General features: G+C 32.3%; 2 protein-coding genes across 4 annotated transcripts; one reads left to right on the top strand and one right to left on the bottom strand.

Annotated features, from left to right (window-relative positions):
- Window positions 1-973: 973 nt before the first annotated feature.
- On the bottom strand, window positions 974-5,477 carry LOC120273817. 2 transcript variants are annotated; one of them, XR_005540633.1, is made up of 2 exons: window positions 4,254-5,477; window positions 974-1,256 (listed from the first exon to the last, which is right to left on the bottom strand). XR_005540633.1 is itself a non-coding variant. In XM_039280530.1 (1 exon), exon 1 carries the CDS (start codon window positions 5,404-5,406, stop codon window positions 4,306-4,308), a length of 1,101 nt encoding a protein of 366 aa, XP_039136464.1. In that variant the 5' UTR covers window positions 5,407-5,477; the 3' UTR covers window positions 3,969-4,305. The 2 variants fall into 2 exon arrangements, 1 of the variants encoding a protein (XP_039136464.1); XM_039280530.1 differs by lacking the exon at window positions 974-1,256 and having other exon boundaries at window positions 3,969-5,477.
- Window positions 5,478-9,652: 4,175 nt separating this feature from the next.
- Window positions 9,653-14,070, top strand: LOC120273884 (transmembrane protein 230). 2 transcript variants are annotated; one of them, XM_039280623.1, is made up of 3 exons: window positions 9,653-9,769; window positions 10,415-10,699; window positions 13,697-14,070. In XM_039280623.1, the coding sequence occupies exons 2-3, from the start codon at window positions 10,441-10,443 to the stop codon at window positions 13,774-13,776; spliced, it is 339 nt and encodes a 112-aa protein (XP_039136557.1). In that variant the 5' UTR covers window positions 9,653-9,769; window positions 10,415-10,440; the 3' UTR covers window positions 13,777-14,070. The 2 variants fall into 2 exon arrangements, with proteins under 2 accessions (XP_039136557.1, XP_039136558.1); XM_039280624.1 differs by lacking the exon at window positions 9,653-9,769 and adding an exon at window positions 9,777-9,966.
- The last annotated feature ends 3,815 nt before the right edge of the window (window positions 14,071-17,885 follow it).

Raw genomic sequence — 17,885 nt, forward strand, 5'->3', positions numbered from 1 at the left:
TTTGTTAGTATTTGGTGGTCTGTAGTATTTAAATGCAGAGAAAAAAGAATATTGAAAGCTAGTAAAACCTTTATATGTGTATTTATTTTAAAATACAATCCACGCTAAATTTTATTATTATTAGACATTATTTATCTTTATAAACACTAATTTATAAAAAAATTATTTATATACTTAAAGATACCCATAGCGTCAGTGCGAGCCACCCTACTAATATAATTTTAATCCGAGACGGAGACATGCAGTGGGGAGTACTCTCCACACAACATGGACTAGAATTTTTTTTTATAATTCCCTATCCCTGATGAGAGTGAACCAGTATTCCTTACCTAAAGTGGGGGTGGAGATTCGTAACCCAAGCCTATTTCTCATTTTTTATTTTTACTATTCTCAATAGAATTCTCTCAAAGATTTGCTTTATCAGTAAGCTCGTCCAAAAAGGTGAGATTACTACATCACATCTTCTACTCTAAATTCAAAGTTTGTAATCAATTTTCATAATTTGCATGATTAGATAATGCGTTGTTGCTAATTATCAATATAAATCGCGCTCGCATAAATTTATATTCTGAGGCAAACTTGTGTTGATAATTCTGCTACATAAAGTGTGACCGATCAATTAATGTATTCAACTCCTACAAGTTGAAAATTTTGACTTCCTCACAATGGCTAAGATAGTAAAACGTCCAATTCCTGGACGAGATGAAAAGTTCAACTTTCTCCCAATGCATAATTAAAGCTTAAATAACCAGAATCCAAGCCATAACCACAATTACAAATGCTAGAAGCATGACAGAATAAACAAAACCTCATAAATCAATTCAACTCAAATACAGGTATAAACATAAATATTTTCATTCAAATATCAAAAATTTCAAATAAGAAACAATAATATAGAAGTTCATTTTCAAACCGACCAATAAACATAGGAATTTTCATCAAACAACAATGGTTTTCTGATATTAATCAAAAACAAGGAAATTCTATCCGAATCCATCGACACATCAAGACCTCCAAATATAGTTTAACAACAGAGAAACTCCCTTTTAAAACGGATCGAAGCATCAATTCAAATTGATAGAACTTAAAGATCACTTTAGTCAAGTAACACGGATAATAAAGTTATAAGTAACACGGATAATAAAGTCATATTCTAACAAAATTGTGCAGTCACAAATCCCACTCATAGCTTAGGCTAGAAAACCACAATTAAGCTACTCCTCCGCCAGCTCCTTGTCTCGACAACCCCTCACCACCTAGCCAACCAAACACACACAAGCAACCACCAAGAATTAAGCAAAGAAAACACAAGAATGAAACCCTAAAATTAAGCATGCCAAGCAACCCTAAATTGATCATAGGGTTAGCTCAAAACTAGATTTCAAGGGTCTCAATGAATTCCTATAGGCTTGAGCTTCGCTACAAACCAAAGAATTCCAAGAAACAACTAAGTTTAACTGGTGATACAGTGATAAAAAACCCTAGCAAATAATGGATCATGAATACACTCAAACAAGGAAGAGAAATCAATGCAAATCATTCTCTCAAGTTGCAACAATACTAAGCAAGAAGAAGAACAAGGATTGAACCTTCATCCATCACCTAGATTCATCAACCAACAAATACAAGGTAGAAGAAGAAGAGAAGAACTCATCCCAAGGACTCAAGGATCAAAAGGATGGATCTTGACTCCAAAGTCACCGATTAAAATACTTCACAGTTCATAAGACAACTACAATTCAACAACAGAGGCAATTAGAGAAGGGTCAAAGTTCCACTCTGTTCTGTATAATTCTGAATGTTCAAAACCATTTTCTTTCAAGAATCCACAAACAACATCAACTTTAGTACCAATTAAAGATTATTGATGTGCTAAATCATTGTTTGTGCAAACTAACAAGATGGGACCTGCTGAAGGTTAAATAAGATCAAGAATTGCTCAATTCAGACTGAATCTTAACCAATAAAAAGAACACAGATTTAGCTTATAAAGACTGAAATTTAGTTGCACAAAAGAGACAGGCCTTGCTGAAGGTTAAATAAGACTAAGATTTGATCAATCTAGACTGCATGTTGACGAATTACAAAAAAAAACACAGATTAAGTTCACGAAAGACTGAAATCTAGGTTGCGGGTTTCTGGATTTAATTCCTTCCAGAATATATCAAAACCATCCTTATTGAATAAACTTATTCTGAAGTTCTTTCAGACAGAATTGGCATCCTTGGCAAGTCTAAACTAATTCCCTCACATATAATGCCGATTTGTTCTCATCCTATGCATACATCCTCCTCATCATTTTCTCTAGGAGATTCAAGGGACTTGCTTATGGACAAGGTCATGACATTCTTCAATGAAAAATGCATTAAAACCCCTCATTTTGGTGTCCATTTCTATCTACCACGACTAGTTTCTTATCTCAACCTGAATTATTAACTCCCAAAACTAATGGACTATGCACTGCAAAATGAGTAGTTAAAAACTTAAAATTCTAAATTTCAAAATTCATAAAGTTACCATCTGTTATCTATGGCTACGAGTTTGATTTCACAAAATTTTAAGCAGTATTGGCCAGCCTTTCAGTCATTTGTCAGACACATTACAAATCATAGATGGAGAAACTTGACCAAGATTTAGGATCCATTTCATTTTAAATGTTCAGAAATTTGTAGATAAAATTTGTCTTTTACATGTGTATGCGATTTATTCAATTTCTACTTGGAAAAGAACCACTGCCCTACTGATATTTGTAGATTGTATCATAGTTTGAAACATGATTTTTTTAAAGAAACAAATCTTAAAAAAATCCTCGGGGATTATTTTTAAAGAGTTAAGTATCACACAACTCTCATGTCTGAATATCTGCAGTAAGATTAGTATTAAAATATTAGTTAATCTGCATTTCTGATACATAAAAATTAGATTTTTTTCCCCAGCATATACTTATGCAAGATTATGAGTGAATCTCAAGAAACACTTATATCTACCTGGTAAACTGACCACTTGATCATGATTTGATGCATCTTAAGTTGCATCTTGTGCTTAATCCAATTCTAATGATGATAGCTCTCCATTGTAAAGGATAACTATAATAATCATTTAATAATCGTTTTGACTATATTCTCTGTATAGAAAAGAACCAGGCATATTGCACTAGCTAGTTCAAATAAACAAAAAAAGTATCTACAATCATTTGGTAAGAGCCAGTATAAACTTTCTTATTTTATGGCAAACCTCTGTCTTCTTCCAATTTGATCACAGACTTGGCCATGAATCTCTAAGATGTAGTTGTCAACTTAAAAGTGATATGAAATTTATGTCATATTTTAATGACACAAATAATAAATTTTAAAAGGAAAAACACAAGTTTCTTGTATCATGGAATTCCGTTGCATGATGAGTACATAATGCAGGAGTGTGATTTATGCATTACGATGTACCACAAAACTCTCCAAAAAATAAGAAAATGTGAGTAGCAGCTAAAAGCTAAAGCATTACTCCAAATATAATTTAATCCTTAAACATGAAGGCAATGATTGGAGAGACATATTCGACACCTCACGACACCTTAATAGGGTTATTTTTGTTATTAAATTTTACCACTCTAAAAGCTGATATGCTTGTAGAAACATAACTACCGAGCAAAAGAACCTATAGCATTGATTCTTTATGCTTCAGGCAAGAGAGGCATTTGATAACTCCAGAGGAGGAATTAAGATAATACGCTTGAGTCCACATGAAAATGTCAACGAGAAAAAATAAAAATAAAAGGATGCCATGCCCAACTTCATTGAAATTGTGAAAAATGAATCTAAAATGAGCACAAAACTCCCACAGCACTATGCGGCATAATAATATAAGATGCAGTTAGTTTGAACAAAACCTGTTTTGATGTATGTATACACAGTGGCAGATTCCGGTAACAAATAAAACCCTAGTTCAAATGTGAAAAAACATCAGACCAAATATGATCAAAGAACAGCAAGTGTCTCATTTTGGCCAAAGAAAACTCCCTACACTCAGGTATATTTTGGTCAATTGCACAATTTTTGTGAATTGGTGTTGCACATAGAAATAAATATTCATTTTTCCCCTGACTATGTCAACCTGACAACATCAAACAAGCTAATAGAATCAAATTGGTATGATCAGGCTTTTCACAGCAATCAGTAGCCCATGATATGCCAATTCATGCTAAACCAACAGCCAAAACAAATAGAATATGAGAAAAGAACAGGATATGAAAAACTGGCCTGGAAGTGAAGCAAAGGAGTTAGCCTTTCATCTCCAGAGTGAGATTCAAACTCACTCCCTCCTCATTGCCTTATAAGTCTCCAATACTTCAGGGCATTCATTTTGGAAACTTAGCAAATATCTCTTACTGAACTTCTCATCACTGATGAAAAAGAACCGAGGGACAATTGGTTTCTCTCCCCACAAATTCTTGGATACTAGAATTTCATACACAGAGACCCGTGGAGCAACCCTTTTCTCAAGGCTTAAGGTGAGAAGCACAGGGGAGGAAAACACAAAATCAGGAGCCCATTTTAGCTTCTCCATGAAGAAGCCAAAGCTCTTCCTGATGTTATCCTCAGAGAGATTCACAATCATGGGCTTCTGATTCACGCGAGAGACAATCTTGTCTTCTGGCAACCCAAAGCTCTTATAGACCTCCAACTTCCTCTTCAAAGTAGCCACACTAATGGCAGAGACTGAATGGAGGGCGATAATGAACATAGCATCACCAGGGCAGTGGCCCATCCGCAAGACCCTCTCAAGTGATTCTCCAAACCGCCCGGTGCTCTGTATGAGCACTGAAGGGTGGGTTTTTGCAAGTTTGGCAATATTGGCAGTGGGGACACCTATGCGATGCAGAGTATCGATGTTGGGCGCCATTTTCTTCCCGAGATTAACATGGAAAACCCAAGTTGAGCGCTTTACGGCGGCGACCACATGCTCATCGGTGTGGAGGATGGTCTTGAGGAATTCAAAGGAAGGTATTATTCGTTTCTTCAAGCTTGAACGCAAGAGATCGACGTTGGAGCAGATGAGCTTGGTGATAGTGGAGGGGGAGAAGCCGGAGCGGAGATAGAAGTCCATCTTTGGCTGCAATGTCCGTGCGGGATCGGAGAGGAGGAAGCGCGGGTACCTGGAGATGACCTTGGTGATCTGGGATGGGGTGAAGCCATGGGATCGGAAGAAGGCAAGGACGGAGTCAGGTTTGCTCTTGGTGCTGACCCTATTCCAATCAGAGATGGAGCTGAGCTTGGAGGAGGCAGCAATGGCGGCGGCCGGTGAGAGGCCCCAGACGTCGGTGAGGTAGGAGGTGAGAGATGGGGATTGGAGAGTAGAGAAAAAGGCGAATGGTGGGATCCTGGGAACCCGAATGGAGATTCGGAGAAGCATCAATGAAGAAGAGAAACCCTAGCATTTGATCGAAAGGAGGGAGTGAAGCTTGAGATGAAGGCTTTTACCGCTTTATGAGGGGAGAATTTTTCATTTCATCCCCTGTATTCTCTGCTTTTTATTTATGTTTCCTTGGAACTAGAAAGTTTTTTTTTTTATTTTCCACAACGTCGCTTTGGCCGAGGGGTTAAGGCGTGTGCCTGCAAAGTACATGGGATTTTTATTTCAAAAAAAAAAGTTTTTTTCCCTCTTTAATATTAATATTGTTAAAAATAACTCTAGTTTTATTTTATTTGTCAAAATAGCCATAGCATCATCAATTCAACGCAAAGTCAATACCTAACTCAAAAATATTATTTTTTTTTACATTATAACACCGATCTCTCTCATAATTATTTAAAATAGTTTATTTTATGACTTTTTTTATCTCAGTTTTAAAAAAATTATTATTAAAATAAAAAATTATTTAAAATTAAAATTATTATTATTAATTTGAGAATTATTTTATTAATATTTTGAGTATTATTAGAGGGACAATTATTGAAGTTGAAATTATTTAAAATTACTTTTATTATTATTATTATTATAGTAGGAATTATTTTAAATTATTTTATTGATAAAATCACGTCCCAATCATAACTTCGATCGAAGTGCACTCAAGTGATCGAGGGGCAGCACCGACGGTGGGACCATCCGGGCAATGGCGACATCCTAGCCCGGTGCCCCAACCACATTACTTACCATCACATAAAACCTCCCCGAGTCAAGTTTTGCCGAGCCGGCAAAACCAGATGGGCAAGGACAGGCATCGCCACCACAAGCATGAGCCACTCGGTCCCGGGGCTAGGTAGAGGTGACTCACCGCCAAGCACTTGGACATGCCATGGCCTTGCGCGCCATGTCTTGAGGGGGAGCGTCGCCCGTGCAATCCTTAGTGCACCCAACCAAGAGGAAGGCAAACAGTAGAGCACAGCCTATCGGTCAAAATATTAATAAAATAATTTAAAATAATTTATGTTTTAATAATTCTCAGCTTAATAATAATAATTCTAATTTTAAATAATATTTTTTATTTGAATAACAATTTAAAAAATTGGGCTAACAAACCATAAATAAGTCATTTAAATAATTATAAACAAATGAGGGATTAAAATGTAAAAATCATTTTTAAAATACCAAATCAGCAGCCAAGTCAGCATATGGATGTTGACTGCATATTGATATGTTGACTTTAGGGTCATTTTGACAATATTAATATAAAAGAGGGTCAAAAGGGGAAATTTTTTTTTATATATATATAACAATGTGATAAATGTAGTTAATTTGGGCGAGGAATTGATTATTGTTTCGAAACTTTGGAATCAGGAAATTTAAGACGCTTGGAAGGTGTCATCACTATTTTCACAGTGAGTCATTATCACTATGTTTCTGATCCTTACGTTTAAAAACTTGTGTTCTTTAAAATAGAATGGGGCAGTTTTTAAAATTTTTAGTTCCCTAAATAAATTTTCAAGTTTTTCAATTTTTTAAATATCTTTATTATATATATATATATTAAATTTTAACTCTCCACGCTACATAGACCGAAATTTTTTTCCAATTCCCAGTCCCTGCAGGGAACGATCGGGACCTGAACCCAAGCCTATTTATCATCCTCTTTTAACTATTCTCAATACAATGTTATGAAGTGTTTGTTTCACTCATCGAGAACTTTATTTAGGCGTTGTTTGGATTAAACTTATTAAAAAGTCTTAGTTTTACTTAAAGAGTGCTTAATCTTCTCGAAAATAAGTTAAGCACTTTTTGTATTTTTGTTTTGATTACACTTTTTATGTAGAAGCGGTTCGTAAAAATAATTTGAAAACAGCGTTTTTTCAAAAAGCTTATCATGATAGCTTTTTGAGCTATTTCTCGATTTTTCGCCTTTTGCTTTTCTGAAAACCCGATATAAGCAATATTTTTGGGCAGGAAGTCTTAACTTATAAAAAAACACTTCTGGGTTTTCCAAAAACCAACTCAAACAATGCCTTTAAAATGTGACATTACTACATCACGTCTTCTACTCTAAGGAGACGTTTGGTTCACAGTAATGATATATTACCATGGTAATGAGATTACCGTGGTAATGTGATCGAAAATGTTATATGTCCGAGAATGTTCTGGTAATGTGAGATTATAATGTTTGGTTGAGAATTTTTATCACTGGTAATCTTTTATTACCATGTTTGGTTAGTCATAGTAATCACCTCATTAATATGTCAAATTTACCAAAATACCTTATAGATAAAATTTTGAAAAGATATAATTTAAAATATTTAGATAAATAAATAATTAAATTATAATTTAAAAATTATTTTTTTCACAATTTTTTAAAATATCTTTGTATTTACCAAAATAACCCTATGTATAAAATTTGGAAAAAATATAATTTAAAGTATTTAGATAAATAAATAATCAAATTATAATATCAACAATACAATTTTTAAAAATATCTTTGTATTTACCAAAATACGCCTACATATAAAAATTTGAAAAACTTAATTTAAAGCATTTAGATAAAAAAAATAATTAAATTAGAATATCAAAAATTATTTTTTACATTTTTTTAAAATACCTTTGTATTTCCAAAATACCCCTACATATAAAAATTTAAAAAACTTAATTTAAAGCATTTAGATAAATAAATAATTAAATTATAATATCAAAAAAAGAATTTCATAATTTTTTAAAATACCTTTGTATTTACCAAAATACCCCTGCATATAAAATTTTGGAAAATATAATTTAAAGTATTTAGATAAATAAATAATTAAATTATAATATTAAAAATTATTTTTTATAATTTTTTAAAATACCTGTGTATTTACCAAAATACCCCTATGTATAAAAATTTGAAACAATGAATTTAAAATATTTAAATAAAATAATTAAATTATAATATTAAAAATTATTTTTTTTTTATTTTTAAAAATATCTTTGTATTTACCAAAATACCCCTACGTATAAAAATTCAAAAAACTTAATTTAAAGTATTTAGATAAATAAATAATTAAATTATAATATCATAAATAATAAGGGAAAATAAAAACTAGGCAATGCAATAAGGAATTAGAGTAAATGAGTGGAGGCATAATTGAAAAAAAAATTACACATTACCACCAACTTGGTAATCTGGATGGACACTTATTTTGGTAGTATTCACATTACCATCTTATTTGGTAATATTTCACTATTGGTAATCTCACATCATCATCAACAATACCACTGCTACAATAACCAAACATGGTAATCTGAACACATTACCACCAGATTTCTGGTAATGTTTTCACATTAACGCAAACCAAACATCACCTAAATTCAAATTTTGTAATGAATTCCCATAATTTGCATAGTTAGATCATGTGTTGTTGATTTTTTTTTAATTAACAACATAAATCGTGCTCTCATAATTTTTATTTTTTCAATGTAATTTGTGTTGATAATTCTGCTATATAAGGTGTGAATATTTGTTAAAATATTTAACCACTAGCGCAATGATCTAGCAATTAAGACGTTTGACACCTACAAGAGATGAAAGAGCAATGGCTAAGCTAGTAAAGAATTTGACTACTGCAAGCATCACGCAAGAGATAATAATCTAGTGGACTTGATTTCAAGATCTACTTCATTAGCTATTGGTTTATAAATTTTATTATTTATTCATTATATAATATAGGGATATGGTTATATATTTTTTTTTCTTTCATTAGAAATAATTAATAATTTTAATTGAAAACAAAATTATAATTTTTTTTTCTTTCATTTTCCCTTCTTAACCTAGTAAGATTTATCAAACAATTCCTTTTTTCACTCGCACACTCTCCTCTTTTCCCTTCCATTTTTTAATCCAAGCACTATAAAAAAATAATAAAATATTCATCCATTTCAATAATAAAAATTGTAATTTTATTAATTTTATTTAAAGTCTGTTATTTTGAGTGGTAAATTTTTTTTTCCCATTTTGCTGGTTATATAAATGATCTGATTTAAGTAAATAAATAGAAGAAGATTTTTTTTTTAAAAAAAAGCCCATTTTAAAAAATAAACCGGATTTTTTTTTTTGAAAAATTTCCTATTAAAGTTATTATCACTCTTTAAAGTTTAAACAAACATCCATAATTTATTTTTAATCCCTTAATAAGTAGGCCTTTTTTAAAGGAAATATAAATAAAAACGCGTACATTTATAAATTCGAAAACACGAAGGAGTTATTTGCAAAACTCGGTTCTTCATTGAAGTCTATCGTTTCTACACGGATCGCTGAAATTTGGAGCTACTCGTGAGATCGATCGAAGTGCGTCCTCGTCGTTCTTCTCCTTCGTTGGTTTGGCCCCCTCTTTCCCTTCTTTCTTGCTTTTTTGATTCTCTTTTATTGTGTTTCCGCTGAGTTTGGCCGCGAATTCTTGTGAGAAGTGATCGATCTGCGGTTTTTGACCCTGGGTTGAGGATCTCTGCCCAAATTCCCTCTTGCTATTGAATCATCTCTTTTGTGTGTTTAATTTTGGGAGTAATAAATAAAAGGTTACGCAAAAAGTCATTTTGATTCATGATGAAGTTGATTGTTGTGTTTTTTCTCGATTTTAATTCATATCGTTCTTGATTTTTTAGGTTTTGAGGATTTGATGTTCTGTTGATTAGTTCTTTTGAATATGTTTGTAATTATTTTGTTTGTCTTTGTCTTTTCCGTTTACTGTGAGTTGTTTCGTTTCCTGATCAACTAGGTCTGTATTATTCTTGGGAAAAAATTTAACTTTGAGGCTGACACTGTCTCAGCTTTGCTGGAGTTTGTGATTTCTGATTTAATATCATGGAGTTTATATGCAATTTTCAACATTTATTCATTACTTTATCTTTTGTGGTTTGCCCTTGTGTTTTGATTTTGTTTGGCTTGAAAATGTTAAGCTTTGCTTCATTGAATTGTTTGTTTGTGATGCTAATTTCTTGCAGTTATTTTATTTTCATGGTGTAGTGGAGTGTTTGACTGTTTTAATTGATATGGCGTCTAGAAGACAAGTTCGCTATAGCCCGCTCTCTCAGGATGATGATAATGGTAGGGAAGATGACCTCCGTTTTTCTTACAACCCCAAGGCTTTGGATCGAATCCCATGGAAGTCAATAGCTCTTGCACTTTTTCTTCTGTCATTGGGTTGTCTTCTGCTCTTTCTTTCGGTCTTCATCTTCACAGGCCATATGGGAGGTGATCAATCACAGGCCTATGGTCTGTTGATGCTTGGCATACTTTCATTTCTTCCTGGTATGGTCATCTTGTGATTTCTCCCTTTTTCACGTCTAGTGTTAAAATCTCTATTTGTTGGTTTGTTTCTGCTTGTTAAGTATTTCTTTTTTATATGACATAGCTTAGTGTATTAATAGATTTCAATTGATAGTTGGTGGTGTAAAAGAGCATGGTCACCTTGCTTTTGGTCTTTTGTGCCCACAAAACTTTGGTTCGTACTATGTTTGATGGACACGCCGTTATTTTTCAATACGATCTTTCTGTTGGATCTAAACTTTGAGTATCGGATTGGATGATGGAGGTCCTTTAAGGTAGATGTCTGCATGTAAGAAGTAGTACTTCATTATGGACAGTTGCAGGAAGTTTTACATGATGAGAAAATTAGTACTGTTTCTTTGATGCAGATGTAAGAGGCATAATGAAAAGTGAGATTAGTTTGGGGAGTAATTTATTCATAAATTGGAACATATACTCATCTCTGGAAACAACTTCTCAACTTAGGATTCACATCTCAATCATTATGCTATCATCTTTTTCCCCATAGCCAAGTTTATTGTTGAACTAAGTAGCCTTTTACTTTGAACCTCATAAAAAATTTATTTTTGGAATCATCAATAAATTATTTGGACAATTATTTGTTCTTGATTGGAGCAAGCAACACAATGTGTACGTATTATCTGTGACTCTGTGTTCAATCAATCAGTAACGGCTCTGCTTCCTTGATGACTTTGGAGAGCACTGTTTCGGAGATCTTTGGCCCTTTTTTTGCTATCAATTACATTGCTATCAATTATTTCTTCAAATGGCACAAGTTCGGGACTGTGGTTTATGATGTTAGCTTGTGTATACCAGATAAAAGTTTCATCTTAAAGATAAAGATTCATCGTATTGCACTCATGTTGTACCATATGGTCCATGCTATGCATCCTGCTTTATGATGTATGTTGCAAAGTAGTGCAAATGTCATGTCATTTGATCTTGGCTTTTCAAATATTCCTACTACCCATTGATACTGAAAGGTGCCTCTAGATTTTATTTTGAATTTATTTACTTAATATCTGATTTTTATTTTTCAGTTTGTTATCCATTCATAAAGTGTTTTATAGTAAAACATGCTTGATTAGTCTGGGATCTGTGTATCCTGAATCTACCTATATCTGCACATTTTGATGCCTAAACAACTTGATTCAGTTCACAACCTATGATCTGTCATAAAGAAGTTGATGCGCATTGCAACATTTTGATTTTCATTTTTTTGAGGAACAATAAAGGCTGACAGATAAATGGAAGTTGCACATATGCCTCATATGATGAGATAAGTTGTGGTTCTCATAACTGTTATTAAAAAAAAAAAGAAGATTGTTTATGCAAATGTTATCAATGATATATAGTTCAAGAATTAAGGTGGTAATCATAAAGGCTGCAATGGCCAAAGTAGCCATACCATACTTGGTCATTTTGGCCAAAGTAGCCATCCCTTGTTGCTTAAATGTAATTATGCTGGACCTTTTCTTGTTATTGTCCTTATTTTTGTTAAGTAAAATTCTTATAGACCAAAGTAGCCATGCCATACTTGGTCATTTTGGCTACGTTAATTTCTCTCAGTTCTTTCTTGGTTCATGACTAGTGACTACCTAGCACAGTCACGGTCTCTCTTTGAATATTTAATCTCCAGAGAGTCTTGGCATACTCTGCTTGTTCTTTTTTTGTTATCTTAGTAATCAAATTTATCTGCGAGATCTGTGATTGATGCTTCTCTTTGCTAGGCATCTCTCTTTAAAAAGTCTCATGTAGCTAGACTATGACTGATGACATCTGAGTTCCTCATGGATTCCCTTTTCTCAGCAGTTTTGCTTCTAACCTTCATTATCCTTAGTTGACTTACATGGTCCTGATGTAACTAATTGGCTTTATTGGAGACAAGACACACAAGACCCTACAACTGGTTTCATTAGGCTTGATATTTTCAACCCTAGATGTTAATTATTGTTATTCTCATAATGGTACACTCTTCTTGCTCTTGGACCTTTTCCTCCTCATCATCAAATGCAATGCCCTAAACACGATTGGCTACATCACACTTTTTGTATGCTCTGTTCCTTCTCTGGCTTTCTCCTCTGCCTGGCCATCATACTCCAGGGTTCTGTGTCTAAGCCCACATTCATGTTGATCTACATACAACAGAAATTAAATGAATCCAGGGCTTAGTCCTACAACAACATCTGTTATACATCATCATTCCTGACCTTACAGTCATGATTTTGATACTTCTATGTTCTGCTTCACCATCTCATGCCCTCATGAGTCACATCAAAGCCAGACATATTTCACTTCCCAAGTATAACTATATGTCATAATATCATTGGTGTGCTTATGTGTTGTGGTCTTGTGCTTCTATGATGGAACATAAAAGATCTTTCTTTGTTGGACATCAGTGGTTTTTTTAATAGGCCCTTGAGCAATTTCCTGCTTGGGTTTGAAGGTGATTCTTAGTAACGTTATTCATTTTTCATTTCCTTTATGCAAGAGTAGGGTCACCTTACCTCTTTCTTTTTTGGCAAATTGATATGGAAGGTATTGATTTAGTGGATGGAGATCTGGAAAAATTTGTTTCAGGCTTCAATAGTGCCGCTACCTATGATCAAAATATGTCTTTGTCTAGTAACTAAATAAGAATATGTTCTATGTTTGTGGCTTTTAAAATACCTAAGTTGCAAAAGCAAGCATGTAGAAATTATAAGGGCACAATTTCTCAGACTTCCTAATAGCATCTAATGCCCGAAGCATCACAAGCTATCAAATAAACTGGATGATTATTTCATTTCCATAATAGATTGAGTTGCATTTAAAATCCGAATGAGACCCAAAATCTTTGAACAATTTTTTATATGTACAAATACTCTTCACACTATCAAATGAAAATGAACATTTCATAAGTTCGGCTGATCAGTTCTCATTTCAGTTTCACTGAAAAAAGGTATCATATTTTTATTCATAAGTTCATTTTGATTGCAGGCTTTTACGAGACACGTGTTGCATATTACTCATGGAGGGGTGCACCTGGTTATCGATTTTCCTCCATACCCGGTTACTGATCCGGAGCGAGTCTTGGTCAAGCTTTCATTTCAAGTCGTAATGTTTTGTACGAAGCGGTCTTAGCAAAGTGGTTTATGACATGTAGTTTAGTTTAGTAGATTGTATGTAATTTCTACTTTGTTGCTTGAAATCAGATAATCTACGGATGATTTTGGTGATGTCTTTGGGTGTTATTCTTTGGAAGCAATGCAGGAGCATTCATAATTTATAGTTTCTTGGTGAATGACTGAATGTAATATCAAATGAAAATGGGAGATTTGATTATTTTCTCTCTATATAAAGTTTTGCAAGTATGTATCAGTATCACCTGAAGTTTTTATTTTTACGTATAGTTTTATATTGCCTTGACGATATATGCATGTAACGTGATGCAGAGGTACTCTTATAATTTTGAATTTGGCATTTTGGTCCGGAAATGGTCCTCTTTAGTAGTTTGTATGGATTTCTGAAAGGAAATATATACATGTAATATATTATATATACAGTTGTATCCAATTATACATAAATGAAACTATTTTTGATAATCTGAATGAGAAGGTTAGTGTTATATATATATATATATATATATATATGCATGTCTGTGTGTATGTTTTTGATCCATTTGTTTTTGTAGGAACCATATCAAACGCTTTAAATCAATTAAGAGTAAGCATAGATGGTGGATCTCTTTATATATATATATATATATATTTTGGATGCGTATACAAAGATTTAAATAAAACTATTTAGTAATGATTTTTTAATAGATAGGTTTCTACGTTATTTTTTATAAATAATTATTTTTTTTTATCATCTAAATCTTTAATTGTAAACAGTAAACTGGAAATCCACCATAAACCCTAGCAAGTTTACTGTTTAGTTTAGTTTTTTAAAATTTTGGGGTTGAGTTTTGTAATATTTAAGATTAAAGATTTTAAGGTTTTAAATTAGGTTTTATAATATTTTATAATTTTTAGAATTTAAAGATTTTTATCGTTTGAATTTGAAATTTATAAGGAAAAAAATGATCTGGATAATAACGTCAATACCAACTTAGCTTCTACGCCATTGACTTAGCATCTACATCATTAGACAGAAAAAATTATAATATAAGACACTAATAGTGACAAATTTCACTTAATAGTTAATATCAGTTATTTTTGAATAATTTAAATTAACGTAATCAAAAAGTATTTTGAATACTACTTGTTTTGTTATGGTGATCTCTTCTGAAAAATGAATAATTCAAGTTTCTCTCCTTTGACTTTCGCTATTATAGATTAACAATAAATATATATATATATATATATATATATTGGAAAACAAAGAATTACATATTGTATCTACATTGTTTATTTTCAGTTCAATCTCAATTGTATTTACATTGTTTATTTTCAATTCAATTGTAATTGCACTTACATGATTTATTTTCAGTTCAATTGTAACAAGAACAAGCGATGGTGAGAAAAAGAGAAGGAAAAAAACCCAAAAAAGGTTCAAAGTCTCCAACACTGAGTGTGTCAACTAGCCAAGACCTTATGTTAGATGTCCTCTCTTGGATTCCAGTTCTAATTGTACTAAAATTCAAAAGAGTATCTAAACTATGGCATTCCATCATCTCTGAACCTTACTTCATGATAATTCACACATCTCGGCGTCATCTCGATGACATTTCGATCTTTATACTTCAAACAAAAGCCGGAATTCAACCATACTCACTCACACTTGGTAAGCAACCTTCACTTCCAGATCCCTCACTCTGCATCATCAAACAACAAGCTATAAGTATCACTGCTCGGTCGGAAATACGTTTGTCAGTAATTCACTCGTCCAACGGTCTTCTCTTGTGTCGAGCAATGATACCAGATGGTTATTTTTACCCGATGTTTTACTATATATACAATCCTATCACAATGAAGTTCAAACATGTATCGATTTCTAAACCAAACAATAGACTAAGACATGTGGTTGATACTATTCTCTTGCCTGATCATCGAGTTCTAGTACTCGAAGAAGAGTTCGTATTTATAAACACTGCATATAAATATCACTATCACATTAGCATATATTCATCTACCTCTTGTGTATGGAAGACTCGGCGAAAGCCTTTAGACATTCAAGGCAAGATCGACGTAAAAATTCAAGGCGTATTTTGGAACGGGACGGCTAATTGGGTGAGTACCGATCACATAGACGGAGATCAGCATGTTGTTTCTGTCAATACAGAGAACTATGAAATACGAAAAATACTACTAGAAGAGAATGATGTAGTTAACCCGAAGTATTTTTCGTATTTAGGAGAGTCTAGAGGACAATTGCACTTAATTGTGCATTCAGATTATCAGTGTTTACAATTTAGTATCATGGAAGCTGTGAGAGATTTTTCGGTGTGGCGACATTTATATTATGTCGATTTAAGATCATTGTTTCGGTACATGATCAGTAATTCTGATTTGGCAGAAGTAACACCACTTTATGTTTTTAGAGGAATGAAAGAAGAGGATGATAAATTGTGGATGCTTGTCAATGAAAACATGTTTATGTCTTGCAAACTTACAAACAGGACTTTTTATGAGATCTTTAACATTGGTGAAATTAGAAGAGGAATTCCTAAATGTGTTGCTTTCCCTTTGAATCCCAGTTTCTCTTCTGCTTTTTGAATTCTAAGCAAGCAATTTCATGTAGTTGTTTTCTTGTGTACAGTTATGATTTATATTGTGTGAGGTGTAGATGTAAAGTATGCTAATTGTATATTTATTGAATTAATAGAAATTTTATTATTGTTATTACAATTGGGTTTTCGAAATTCTTTGCTCTTGTTCTCAATTTGATGTTTGAAAATTCTATAGTTGGTTTTTCTTGTTCTCAATTTGATGTATGAAAATTCTATAGTTGGTTTTTGAAAAAAAAATATATTCATAAACCACACTACCATTAAAAGAAAATATAATAAAAACAGTCGTAGACAATGAGCCAAAGTGGTTTCGATAAATTAATTAGTTTTAGAAATCATTATATATATTATATAAAGATGGTAATTTAACCAACCTGGTGAGATTTTTTTTATTTCATCTTATAAGACCTTAATTTTTTGGGTTTTTAGAGAAAAAGATGAAGAATAAAACCAGAAGAGATCCTAGCTTAAATTGATGATGGGACAAGATGCCAATAAATCTTTTCAAGCTTTGTTAATCCACAAAAATTATAAAGTTCATTTGGAGGGAGTTTTGGTTTAAGAAAAAAATTTTCAATTACTAGTGATAATAATGAAAATAAGAAAACTAATTCTAAGAAGACTACAACTCATAAACTCTAAAGTTGTGTTTTGATTGCCTCTCTCTCGAAAAATTTTTCAGCGTAGTCATTAACGCTAAATAACGCATTTGTTTGCTATATAATTTTTCGTGGAAAAATCCACAAACTCTATCGACTTGACCCTATTTTTCTCGAAATCAGAGTGCAAAAATTTTTCACCCTAAAAATTAACTTGCGATTGAAATATTTTGAAAAATAACTTTTTCTTTTAAAAAATTTAAAGAGAAAAGTTTTTCCTTTTCTTTTAATTTTTAAAAAGATAAATTATATAACTTGATAATATTTTTAATAAATTTATAAAGATCAGTTGAACAAAATCTGACCAGGCTTTTAAATGGTATGATCTGATTCACTATAGCGATCTTTTAGATAAATTATATACTTGATAATATTTTTAAATCAAATTTATCCGTGATCGTTGAATCAGATCCCGTGACAATTTGATGACACAATTCAATTCCGCGTAGCGTTGTTTATAATTTTAATAATTTTCAAAAACATTTCCATGGAAAATTGATGCAATCAAACAACAAATGAGGTTTTTTAATAGAAAATGTTACATTTTCTGTGGAAAATAAGAGCAATCAAATAACAAAATTTGAATTTTTCATAAATTTTTTTAAATTTTTTATCTAGAAAATAATGTCAATCAAATGACTATTTTTCATTTTCCATGTAAAATTTTTCCATGGAAAAATGTTTCATTTGATTCATACAAGCCTCTATAAATTCAAAAGCAAGTCGAGGGCTGCAAGGAATTTCTGGTAAATAAAAAACAATCCAAATTTACCTTAATCAGTAGTTATACTTAGGT

The sequence above is a fragment of the Dioscorea cayenensis genome, chromosome 12 (genome assembly GCF_009730915.1).
Source record: "Dioscorea cayenensis subsp. rotundata cultivar TDr96_F1 chromosome 12, TDr96_F1_v2_PseudoChromosome.rev07_lg8_w22 25.fasta, whole genome shotgun sequence".
Taxonomy (NCBI): Eukaryota; Viridiplantae; Streptophyta; class Magnoliopsida; order Dioscoreales; family Dioscoreaceae; genus Dioscorea; species Dioscorea cayenensis.